Source organism: Sus scrofa, chromosome 13 (genome assembly GCF_054392235.1).
Source record: "Sus scrofa isolate SSC_HxYL_T2T_F1_AM1 chromosome 13, Sscrofa_HxYL_maternal_Yorkshire_Landrace_v2.0, whole genome shotgun sequence".
NCBI classification, from domain to species: domain Eukaryota; kingdom Metazoa; phylum Chordata; class Mammalia; order Artiodactyla; family Suidae; genus Sus; species Sus scrofa.
In genome coordinates, this window is record NC_139395.1 from 44602140 (window position 1) to 44614413 (window position 12274).

Below are 12274 nucleotides of genomic sequence, written 5' to 3' on the forward strand. Positions count from 1 at the left end.
AAAACCACAGTAAGATACCACTTCATACCTGTTAGGATGGCTATAATTAACAACACAGAAAATAATTAGTGTTAGTATGTAGAGAAACTAGAATCCTGGAGTTCCTGCAGTGGCACAGTGGTTAACGAATCCAACAAGGAACCATGAGGTTGCGGGTTCGATCCCTGGCCTTGCTCAGTGGGTTAAGAATCCGGCGTTGCCGTGAGCTGAGGTGTAGGTCGCAGACGTGGCTTGGATCCCGAGTTGCTGTGGCTGTGGCATAGGTCTGATTAGACCCCTAGCCTGGGAACCTTCCTATGCCGTGGGAAGCGGCCCTAGAAAAGGCAAAAAGGCAAAAAAAAAGAAAAAGAAACCAGAATCCTTGTGCTTTGCTGCTGGGAATGTAAAATAATGTGGCTGCTATGGAAAACAGGGCGGTCCCTCAAAAAGTTAAACACAATTACTGTATGATTCCAAAACTCCACTTGTGGAATATGCACACAAAATAATTGAAAACAGGGACTCAAACAGATATTTGTGTGTCCATTACTCACAAGAGCCAAAAGCTAGAAGCAATCCAAGTGCCCATTAACAGATGAATGGACAAACAAAATATACTATATACACACAAAGGAATATCGTTCAGCCTTAAAGAGGAATGAAATTCTGACATAGGCTATAATACGAATGAACCTTGACAACATGCTGAATGAAATAAGCTTGTCATAGGAAGACAAAGATTATGTGGTTCTACTTATATGAGATATCTAGAATAGGCAAATTCATAGAGACAGAAAGTAGAATGGTGGTTGCCATTATATTACCAGCTAGGGAGAAGGGAACAGGGAGTTATTGCCTAATGCATACATGGTTTCCATTTGGGATGATGAAAAAGTTCTGGAAATAGTGATACAGTTACATAATATTGTGAATTGCCTTAATGCCACTGAATTGTACACTTACAATAGTACATTTATGAAATGTATGTTCTACCACACTTTTTTTAAAAGAAAAAATAATAATAGGCCCTTATTTTCAGCACATTGAGAGGATCCCTCCTAAAGGCAGGATTTCCTGATAGCATAGAGTATCCTTCCCTTGGCAATGGGATCTGAGAATGCTATCTTGTCCTTTGTATTCTGACCTCAAGGTCAATTCCAATAATCTGGACCCTAAATCCAAACCAACAGCTCAGGCTGACTACCATTTGAAAGGCTGAAGCCTGAGCTTCCTTAGGCCAGGCAGTTTGCAGGGCTAACTGTCTGAGGGGGTTGACAAGTTGCCAAAAAAAGCAGAAGCCAATCCTGCTGCTTTCACTCTCTTATTACTTCCCCTTTCACTTTCCCACAGGACACCAGACAGCCATGCAGAAAGGAAACAAAGGCCAAACTGACCAGTCTGATTATTTTATTTGGAAAATGGAGTCTCTTGTTTCCTCCCCCATCCCTTGCAAGTATAAATATTTAATATTCTCTGTATTTTGTAGAGTCGAAGACTAAATTTTCATCCATTCAAAAACAGCAGAACGAAAAACCCCCATCCACTGTGCCTTGTGGATTCTGGGGCCCTTTCATACGATTGTTAGATCTCAAAATAACCCAGTGAGAATGAATGCTTAGGGGTTGTTATCCTCCACTGGAGAAATAAAGAAACCGAGTCTCAGAGAGATGAAGCAATTCGTCCCACGCCCCACAGCTCCAAAGTGACGAAACCAGGGTTTGCACGCATGAAGTGAACTTCACAGTTCTCCTTCCTCTCGATTACTTTGGAAAGATGAACAAAAGAGAAATGGAATGAGGCCATTTCGGTGTCAAACAAGACCAAGGAAAAATGCTTCTGAGTTTGGCAACTAGTAGGTATAGGAAGCCCATCATCAGAGAAGAGCTTGATAAAGGAGTGCCCGCCTCTTTCTCTGAGGCGTACGCTAACCTAGAAATGGATCTTTTTTTTTCTTTTCTTTTCTTTTTGTCCTCAACGATTCCAGCTAGACTCCCAGAGCACAGTGCTATACTGTCCCGCCCCCCAAGGCGCTCTGGAGGACAGAGGAGTCTGCCTCCGCCAGACTCCAAAATTTCACCAAGTGTAGAAGGTTGCTTGGTCATGGGAAGACGGAAAATTCAGCGTGCTTAGACGCGAGCATATCACGCCTAAAACAACGAGCACCTGAAATTAGATGTGGCCTGGAGACCCACGCAGAAAACACCAGATAATTGCCAAATAGCCCGCAACACGTTGACCACTGCCGCACCCGTACCCACGCATGCGCAACAGCACCAGCGCAGGACTAGCACCAGCGCAGTACTAGCACCGCTCCGGCAGCACCAGACTCGGTGGGCGGACGCAGACGCCGCGCGCATGCTCCTGCGGCGCGCATGCGCGTATTTAGTAGTTGCCTTTTCCATTAGTCTCCTGCCTCTGGTCCCAGTCCTGGATCCGAACGCCGGCTACCTCGGCCACGGTCCTCACTCTGCATTTCTCACCTTGCGCCCGGTTTTCTCCCGTAGGGCCTTCAGCCGTTCCTTTCGCCGCAATGCCTCTTCCTCCAACCGGCCCACACCGGCCGCAGTAGCCGCCATCTTGCCAGCCGACCCCCTCTCCTCTCGTCCAGCATCGCGCAGGCCCAAGGCGTAGATTAATCTCTTACAGCCAATCCAGGGACGGGAATGGGAGAGCCGGAAGTCTTGAAAGCCAACCAATGCTGAGTTGCTATAGGAGGGCCCGCCCTCTTCCTCCCCAGCAACTCGCCTAACTTGCCTCTGGCCGGCAAAGAAGTAGGCTCTAAGGCTCGATTCGTCCAACGCCAATCAATGAGAAAGTGGCAAGTGGAATCAGACCTGAGTGGAGGAGGATAGAGCGCATCGATCACCCTGGTTTTGCCTAAGCGCCAACCACTGCTCACTCCATGCTGAACACTTGGAATGCCCTGACTTACCTTTGTCCACTTGTCTTTATTCTTCAAGGCTTGAAGAAACCTTCCCTGACTCTCCACTCCAACCCCAGCTTAAGAGGTCCTTCTTAAGCTCTCAGTGGCTTCCTGGATGGATCTGTTTATGGGCCCTTGGGCCCCTCTCTGTCCACTCTCAGCTCAAGACAAAGCCTAAGAAGAGGCGGGGTTGGCTGGGGGGCATTTTCCTCTGAGTTCATGGTTGATGCCCTCCCACCCCTAACCCAGGGTCAGACTGCCAAACCTGAGAAAGAGCAAACCCCATCTCCCAACTTGGGTCCAGTGGTTCCCAGGGGACCACGCTGAGTTTAGTTCCTAAGAACTAAGCTGAGAATTAGTTTGGCCTCTGCTGCAGCAGGTGGCCAAGAGGTCCAGTGTTCCCCAGCAGAAGTTGCCAGGGTATTCTTTCCCAAGCTAATTAGCATGCCCCGAGAACCACTTTGCCTGAAGTCAAGATCTTCTGACAGCCTGTCCAGATTCCAGAGCCACACCTCCTCCTACCTGGGAAGAGGAGGCCAAGCTTCCTCCCTTCCCCCCAGTCTACTTGTCTCTCAGCAAGGCTGTTCCCTGCTTGGGACCTTCTCCCCAGTCTGGCAGCAGGTAGACACCCACTCCTTCCTTCCCAATTCCCTTCAGAGGTCACAGAACCCAGTGCCACAGAACCCTGTCCAGCCAGCCCCCATGCACAACCCCCTTGACTTCAGTAACCTGGGCCTTTTGGTTCCAACTCCCCTGCATCAGGTATGCGGGTAGTACCCAATCCGCCGGTAGTAACTGTTCAGGAAATGTCAGCTCAGAAGTAGGATGGGTAGGGCAGGAGAAAAGGCCAAAGTGGAGGAACTGCCCAAGAAGCCAAGAAGACAGAGCAGGTTGGGTATAGGGACTAGGTCTGTCTCTTCTTGGCTACCCAAGGTCTAGAGGGTCCAGACTGGGTCAATTCTTCCAATTGACGGCAACTCTCTGGGTCCCACAAACTTCCTACCAGCCACAGCAAAGGGCCTCACCCTTGCCCAAGACCAGAGTGCCCCCTCACTTCTCAGGGGGGCTGGGGGAGCTGGAGGGATGGGGCGGGGGGGGGGGGGGAGAAGCCCAGGAGTGATGATGACAGTGGTTCTGGAGGCAGGCGTCTGTCCCTGTCCATGCTGTCATTGGCTGCTTAGGTGGTCCTCATTTGGCCCATCTGGGCCTCAGTTTCTCTGCCTGTAAAACAGAGATATGAGGCACACTTTAACCTCTTGATGTTAAAAGAGGTGAATCAAGTGCTGAGCTGTGGAGTGGAAGGTGTCTCTATCAGAGCATCTAGTAAGGAGGGGACCCAGGTGAGGGAAGACTACCTAAATTTTCCAGGGATCTGCCCCAAAGATGGAGGGTACCGCGCTTCCTTGGAGCTATTTCACACTTGCCCCGCTGTTTTCTGATTCTCCCACCCCTAGCCCCAATCCTCGCTGCACCCCCGCCACATTATCCTGCTCCACTAACAGCAGGAGTAAAAAAAGTGGCACTTCCATATAACAGCGCCTGGCACGTAGTAAGCGCTGCAAGTGGTCATCATGATTGTTATCATTGCTTGTTGAAGGACGCTGCCCATCTGCATGCGGCCTGCAGCCCCTTCCCCCAACCCTGTAAGCCTGTCCCTTTCACGAGTGGTTGCAGGCAGAATGCGTCCCGGTCAGATATAGACCTAGAACAAATCTGGAATCCTTGACTCAACCCTAGTCCAGGAGGCTCTGAGTGGCCCTTTCCAAAGCGCGGTGAGAGCGCGGATTGTGGAGGGCGGGGCTGCTGCGCGCCCTCTGGGGCCGCCCTGACCTCAGGCTCCTCCTCCCGCCGGGCTCCCCCCGCCCCCCTTTGCACGGTCCCGGGAGAGGCGGGGCGGCGGTGGCGGCCGCAGGAGTGCAGGAAGCCGGGCGGCGGCCGGCTGCGAGGAGGAGGAGCGCAGCGGGGGCCAGTACTACTTCCCCCAGTAGTACCGCGCCGCTCCGCCCCGGAGTGACGCCCTCCGCCCATGGGCCTGGCCGAGGGCAACCGGCGGGCGGCGCGGAGGAGGCGGCGGCGGCAGGTAGCGTACAGCAGGGCCGGAGCCGGGCCGGGCTATGGCCGCCTCGGAGCGGCTCTACGAGTTGTGGCTGCTCTACTACGCGCAGGTGAGCCCGCCCCGCCCCGTGTCCGCGGTGTTCCCAGCTCCCCTCGCTCCGTGCCTGCTGCACCTGTGCCCGGCGCCACCTGGACCGCGTAAATGCGCGCGCTCCCGGCGTGCTCGGACTCTGCACACACGTGTGCACCCTTAGCCCGCGGATGCCTCTGGCAATTATACCTGGGGGTCGGCCCACGCGGGTGCGCCCCTCGCTCAAGCCTCTTGGGTCGGGACTGCGCAGCCTCTGTAGTGCGGAAGGAGAGGGGCCTGGACCAAGATGGCAGGGCACTTCCCCCTTTTACAGATGGGGAAACTGAGGCCAGAGAAAAAGAGACGGGCGGGGAGCGTAGTTTGCACTTGGCCTTGCCGCTCCTGTGGGCGCAGCCCAGTTGGTGGTCAGGGCCTGTGAGTCTGAATGGGCTGGGGGTCCAAGCTTGCACGGAAGGCGTCCATACTTCAGTCTGACCTGAGTCAGTTCATCAGATTTCCTGCAGCAAACTATCTTTGGAGAGCTCCTCCCTGACCCAGGCGGCTTTACCCCAACCGGGGGGCGGGGGGGGGGTGGTGGCGGTTATGGGGGGGTTATGGGGTGGTGGTGGGGGTCTAGCCCAAAGAAAAGTTCCCACCTCAGTTGGTGGGAAATGGCTTGGGGGTGGGGAGGGAGGAGGGTGAGCTAGGAGGGAAGTTTGAAAGGGATGGAAGGAGGCCATTTCCTCCTGAGCTCCCTGTCCTACCTCAGCGACTACTTCAAAGTGTCCTCAGAAGGTGAAGGGAGCAAACTCTGACACAGGTGTCCTGAAACTCTCACACCAGTAGGCCCCCACTTTCCTTCTGCTTCCACAGCAGGGAGGGAACCCAAGGTAACAACCCTTTTGCCTCTTCACCCAACACCAACCTCCCTTGCTGCACCTGCCTGGCATCATGCTCCTGGCTCAGGTGTGCCTTGGGCACAATGGATTATTGTGTACCCTTGATCTCCTCACTGGGGGGAAGTTCATGCTCACGTTAACTGGCCCTCTGTTACGAGGCTAGTCTAGCTTAGTCTCCCAGGACTTCAGGCCAGGTCTGGGGCCCCAGGGACCAGGAATCCAGGCCATAAGGGCTATAGCTTTCTGAGCCTGCTCAGGTGGTGAGAGGTCTGGGCATCTGGCAGAAGGCAGTAGTGCATGGAGTAGAGTCCCTCTTTGGTGTCACTCAGGGCACATTCTTTACACCCCTGAGCCTCTGCTTCCCTCTCTGTGAATTTGGTACAATCCTAACCTCCGGTGGCCTGGACTCTGCAGAGGGGTAGCCTATATGGCTGGACCAGGCCAGAGAAGGTTCTTACTTCCCTGCCCCGTTGAAACCCCTCACCCCAGTTTCTCTGTCTCCAGCTCCAAAAGTTGGTCCTTGTGAAGGAGCAAGAGATTTGGGAGGAAACTTGCCCCGGGCCCTGGTGCTTCTGTTTGTCTCTATGGCTGTGGGCAGGTTCTTAGTCCTCAGTTTCTTCAGCTGTTACTGGGTGATGGCAGGCTTGAACCAGGTGATGAGTGTGAGGGATGCTAATGGTGGATCTTCAGGCTGGGTGTTGTGCTACTGGGGGAGGATGTTTTGGAAGTTTCTCAGGACTATACCTCCAACATGGTTGCCTCCTGCTGTCCCTTCTAGCTGAGCTCTGCAAGTGGTCAGTCCCTCACAGGTGTGTGGCATTCATCTGTATTGAGTCCCTTCCCCTCCTCCAGCTCCTCACCTCACAGGGCAGGTATGGAGCGCAGGCTAGCTGGTTGTAGCTTTGGAATCCTGGGTAGGCAGGGGACGGCCTGGGGCCAGGCAAACAAATCCAGGATATGAGTGTGAAGCCAGGAGCCGGGAGGGGCCAGGTCTTTGGGGAGAGGAAGCTCCAGCCAGCCTCCCAGCACTGCCTTCCTGCCGGCTTGGTCCTGCTTCTACTCCCGGAACATGGTCCCCACCCTCTTTACTGAGCACCCAGGGAGTGGTGGTTGTGCTCCTTTGAGCTTTGCTAGGCACCTGTGGTGTGTGTACTTGGGGGAGAGGGTAAGATAAGGTAAAGGGTTAAACTGATAAAGGGTATTAAGAGACCCCTGAGTTGGCCAGCCACACAATCAGAAGGCTCCCCTATACTTTCACTCCTCCCCTCAGCTGTGAGAGCTGACATCAGCTGGCAAACCTGTTTCCCCAGTTGTGGGGCTAGGCCCGCCCTGGGAACACCCCGTTTCTGCCCTTTCTTTCCCCTCACAGACCCTAGGTTCAGACCTGCCCCCGCCCCCTACCTCTGAGGGCGATGAGTGGGTGAGGGGGCTGTGAATGGCTACTGAGGGAGGAAGGAGGGCCCTGGACATCGCTCAGTCTGAGCCCCTCAGGGCCCTAGCTTGGAAACCAAGGCAGGGTCGTAACAAGGGTGCTGGACAAGTTTAGAGCAGAGTCTGGCAGACCTCCAGCCTAGTCTCCATCCTTTACCCAGGAGAGGTCTAGATCTGTGGGCAGGAAGACTCAGGTGGGCTTGCACCTGGGATAGCACAAGCTCCTTCCTTTGCCTGGGGCTGTCTCCTTCCCGTCCGAGGAGGCCTTCCTCCCCTGTCCCCCCAGACCAAGCTGGATCTCAGCCCAAGCATGTCCCCATTTGAACCCTCATTGTGTTTGGTCCTTTGCGGTTTCCCTTGCACCTCACATTTAGTAGCTGCTTCTTGAGTATTAGCTGAATGGCTGGATAGAGGCCCCACAGCAGTGACTGACCAGGGGTGTCATGCCAGGAGACTGAGTTTGGGCATTGAGGGCCAAGGGCACAGGAACAGGAGGAGCAAGCACATGGCAGTGGGAAATAGAGGCAAGTTGTCAGGAATGAAAGAGAGGCCTGTTGGATGGGTGAGCACATGTCCAGAGGACTGAACCCAGCAAGGCTTCTCCAGTCAGGGCTTAGGAAGGGGGCAAAAGGGCTGGAGATAGCATCCAACAGGCTGGCAGTTGGGCAGCACCTAAAGGTTATACAAAACATACAAATGAGTGATCCCTTCTCAGGCTGGAGCAGTGATGGAACTCTCTGTGAAAGGAAGCACTGGGGAGTATGAGAGCTGAGGCTCCCAAAGGTCAGGACAGGACAAACATTAAGGGTACAAGTGGGGAACCCAGGCTGAACTCTGATGATGCTATTGAGGACTTGGTTCCAGCGAGGTCAGGTCAGAGTTCGAGCTGACCTTCCTCTACCCTCCCCTCCCTGGTCCCTCACCTCTGACTGATGAGCTCTACTACCTCATGGAAACCTGTTCAGGGTCTCTGCTCCCTCCCGAACCTTGGTTGGGTCATATTTCTTCCCATGCCTCCGTTTACCCTCTTGAAAGGGGAAGAAGGAATAACCTCCTTGGTGCTTGGTACCCACTCCATATCTCACAGGGACAACCAGGGTTTCTTCTTCCCTGCCTTCATTACTGAGGCAACTGCAGGGGGAGGGTCTGAGGTGATGGGGAGAGTAGCACAGAGCCCGGAGTTGGAGGAGGGGGGCTGGTAGTCCCTGGAGTTGTTATGGCAACTTGGGTGCTGATGTGCAAGTGTGGGGTCCCCATGGAAACAGGTTGGTTACTATGGGGACCCTGAAAGGAAATTCTTGGTTTCTATAGTGATAAGACGAGAGGAAGGTTAAGCCCTGAGGGGTGTTGTGGAGCCCAGAAGGTCCTCGCCTTTCAAGTCCTCCTCCCCAGGTAAGGAGGAGAGACTGGCCCAACCACCGAGGCACTTGGACCACTAGCCTCAATTGTCCAAGATGGCAAAGTCTCCATCTTCCTCCTTCATTCCTTGGGCTGAGGTCCTCCAAGTCTGACCTCCAGTCTTCCTGGTGTAGCCAAAAGCTATATTTAGCTTGGCATTGCCATCCCTCCTGATGCGAGTAGGGAGACGCCCAGGCCTGAAAGAGGTCGTCCTGATCGGGCCCCACCCTGTCCCATTTCTGCTTGCCTATTGTAGGAGTTAGGGTGCTCACTACCACCTAGGCAGCTGTGACTGGGAGGAGTCACCCACTATGGAGCTCCAATCTTCTTTCTCTGCCCTGCTCCTAACACTAACCTGGGGCCCACCAAGATCCTCCCATTCTGCCTGCTTGGGACAGCCAGCTGGGGAGTGGCTCGTGGGACCTTGGTTCTGCCAGGAAACCAAGGTCTTCCACTCATCTGTCACTTACGGAGATGGGTGGGGAGAAGATGAATGTTGCCCTAGAATGCCAAGGGCTTGGGAAGGCAGAGGCACTGGGTTTGGGGGTGAAGCTCATACTCTCCTCCCCAGGACTGGTGGGTGTGGTTGGAGAGCCTTTACATATGAAGCAAAGGGATGGTTTTAAAGAGGCAGCTGAGGAGTTCCCATTGTGGCTCAGTGGTTAATGAATCTGACTAGGAACCATGAGGTTGTGGGTTCGATCCCTGGCCTTGCTCTGTGGGTTAAGGATCCGGCATTGCCATGAGCTGTGGTGTAGGTCACAGACGCGGCTCGGATCCCGCGTTGCTGTGGCCCTGGCGTAGGCCGGCAGCTACAGCTCCGAATCGACCCTCAGCCTGGGAACCTCCATATGCCGCAGGAGCAGCCCAAGAAATGGCAAAAAGACAAAAAAATAAAAAATTAAAAAATTAAGAAGCAGCTGAAGCACAAGAGATTAATATTAAGTAACACCCCACAAAGTGTGAGAATCAGGTCTGGACTCCAGAACCCATGCTGTCAACCACATTCAGTTTGTCACCCCACCACCTGTGTAGTACCAGTCAGGGCTGAGTTTGGGGAAGGTGCTACCTCTGATGGAGAACATCAGGCAAAGGAAACGTGGAGAGCAAAACACATGCAGACCTGTAGGGGTAGGGACGATATATAGTATCCTTGGCCCAGGCATCCAGTGAATATGGGGTGCTTAGGCTGGAGGTGAGGTGGGCACCACCCTGGGGAGCTTCATATGCGGACTTGCTGAGCCTCTGGCAGGGTGGCTGACAGGCTGATCGGATAGTGGTGGTAACTGATATGTGCTGGATGCTATTTAAGGAACTTTTGTGTTTTGTCTCATTGTACACCCCGCGTGAGGTGGTGATGGGGTGGGAATGGGGGATTTGGGACAAGGTCTGGGCCCTGAGACACAGGGCAAGCTAGGGCTGGTGGCAGGCTTGGAGTAACGCAAGCAGGTTTCAGGCGACACCGTGTCAGGAGCTTGGTGGTCTCTGTCCCTCTGGCAGTCAGCCCCACCCCCTCATCTGCACCACAGTTGCCTGCCCTCAGCCCTCCTGGTTACCACCCGGTTACTGCTGAGTTCTGAGGAAGTGGTGGTTCCATGTCCACCCAGGGAGTGCCCTCAGGGCTAGTTGGGCATAGACCTGGGTCCCCAGAGGGTTACTCTGAGACATACACCCCTTCCCCCTCCTGGGACACTGACTTCTCAATACCCCCTGCTTTTTCCCCTTCTGCTTTGGGGCCCTGGGAGGAGTGTGGCTGCTCCTGACCTGCCTTCACAGGAGGGGCAGAGTTGGGACCCCGGCCCAGTCAGCCTGGGGTGGGGACTGGTCTGGCCTGCTGATATTCCTGTTCAGAGCTGGAAAGGGAGGGAGGAGCCAGCTGAGGCAGAGCTTGAAGAGGAGTGCGGGGAGCCCATGCAGCACAGCCACCTCTTTCTGGCTCTGGAGCCTTCCTCATGCAGCACTGCCTTCTGGCTCCTGCAGGGACTCCCACACCCTCCAACACTGCAGCCTCAAGCCATGGGGCCCAGGTCAGAGCCATGCTGAGGCCTCCCAGGGGAAAGAGGTGAGACCCACCCCTGCCTAGTACCGTGATTGAGAGACACCTCCTGCCCCTCCAGAACCCACAGAGACTGCTTCTTTGACTGCCTCAGCCCTGAATCTGGCCCCAGCTGGACCTGCTGGAAGTTTGTAGCACTGAACAGGCCGAGGGTGTGGTTCCAGGGACAGAAAGCAGGGGTGTGCCAAGTTGAGGGGCTCGTCCTGGTCTGGGAGGGCCAATCCAGGTGATGGCCATGAGGAAGGTGGTAGGTTCCTGCTTAAATATCAAAACCCAAGTCACAGATGGCAGTGGGGCACTGGGGAGCAGAGGCCTGCATAGGAGGGTGTGGATCACAGACATGGGGGGCCAGAGAGCCTGGAGGAACAGGCTCTGGTTCAACTAGGGGCCCAGAATGCCTGGCTCAGCAATTGAGCTTTTATCTTTGGGTTAGGGAGGGGGGCCATGGTCAAATGTGGGCTTACATGTGCTCAGCAGAGTTGCAGTGGGCAAAAAGGACTCATGTTTTAGGTGAGAGATGACTGTGGCTTGACTCGGGGTGGAAGAGAGGAGGATGGTGTTGGGACAATTTTGAAGGTAGACAGGAATCTGTGGGGTCATTGAGTCGGGGTCGTGGGTCATGTGGTCATCTTGGGTTGACTGGCTTTCGCTACCATGAGTGGTCTTGGCCCTGTTCTGGTCTGGCTTTCAGCATCCTCGAAGGTGCAGCTGCATCTGTGGTAGTGGATTAGGCAGACCCTCTGGGGCCCGCCCTTTCCCTATCTGCAATGGGAAGCATTCAAAAGAAATAGTCTAAGAGCCCTGGCCTGCTCTTGTGTGTTTCAGGGTTGGGCCTGGTCCTTGCTGGTTTATGGAGAAGGAGAGGTGTGAACAGAGGTTGGCGAGCAGGGAGGCTGCCAGCAACAGAGGGTTGGAGAGGCCACTAGAGGTTAACTGACAGGCAAAAAGTCATGGTGGTGTGGGCCTGTACCTTGGCAGCCCTGGCCTCACTCCGAGCTGCTTGGGCCACTGTGACAAAACGTACAAGGAAAGTGCCCAACCATAGGGTGGAGGTGGCTCTGCCTAGGTTTTTGGGGGGCCTGCCCCGGTCTTCTGGGGTCAGACCCCCTTCCATGGGGTCCATTCAGTTCTGGCCCTGAGGTCTGGGACCCACAAGTGGCAAAAAGTTAGCCATCTCTCCAAAGGTAGTTCTTGAGTTGAGGTTTGTGGCACCTGAGGAGCAGACTCAGGGTGTTGGCTGAGATGTATCTCTTGCCCCTACATCTTTCTGCAGTATTGTCCCTGTCTCACCCTTCTGCCTCTGGGAAAGAAGCTTGCCTTCTGGGCTCAACTGGTTAGGGTGTGGGCTCCAGATAGGACCAGCATGGAAGATGGGGGAGGGGAGGTGTTGGGGGAAGGGATGGAAGGAACTCAGGTCCAGACCACCACCCACTGCATGCCCTGAGAGGGGCTTAAAGGTTAGA

General features: G+C 54.6%; 2 protein-coding genes and 1 long non-coding RNA gene across 43 annotated transcripts in view; 1 reads left to right on the forward strand and 2 right to left on the reverse strand.

Moving 5' to 3' along the window:
- The window catches only part of CCDC12 (coiled-coil domain containing 12), a 59129-nt gene extending 56552 nt beyond the window's left edge, over window positions 1-2577 (reverse strand). The window contains exon 1 of one of the 2 annotated variants that reach the window (XM_084988379.1): window positions 2143-2370. In XM_084988379.1, the coding sequence (XP_084844505.1) occupies window positions 2143-2336 (194 nt within the window). In that variant the 5' untranslated portion in view covers window positions 2337-2370. Of the gene's footprint in view, window positions 1-2142; window positions 2371-2459 lie in introns of those variants that run through there. The other variant, XM_084988380.1, reaches the window with a different exon arrangement.
- Window positions 2578-3978: 1401 nt separating this feature from the next.
- Window positions 3979-4930, reverse strand: LOC146397295 (uncharacterized). Its single transcript, XR_014823144.1, has 2 exons — window positions 4733-4930; window positions 3979-4123 (listed from the first exon to the last, which is right to left on the reverse strand). It is a non-coding gene; the product is annotated as an uncharacterized LOC146397295 (long non-coding RNA).
- A 23-nt stretch (window positions 4931-4953) lies between these two features.
- Window positions 4954-12274, forward strand: part of NBEAL2 (neurobeachin like 2) — a 30711-nt gene continuing 23390 nt past the window's right edge. For all 40 annotated transcript variants that reach the window (XR_014822964.1, XR_014822960.1, XR_014822965.1 and 37 more), the window contains exon 1: window positions 4954-5067. Coding sequence is in view for 22 of the 40 variants with exons in the window: in XM_021068667.2 (XP_020924326.2) it covers window positions 5017-5067 (51 nt within the window). In the remaining 18 variants the exon portion in view is untranslated. The remainder of the gene's footprint in view (window positions 5068-12274) is intronic.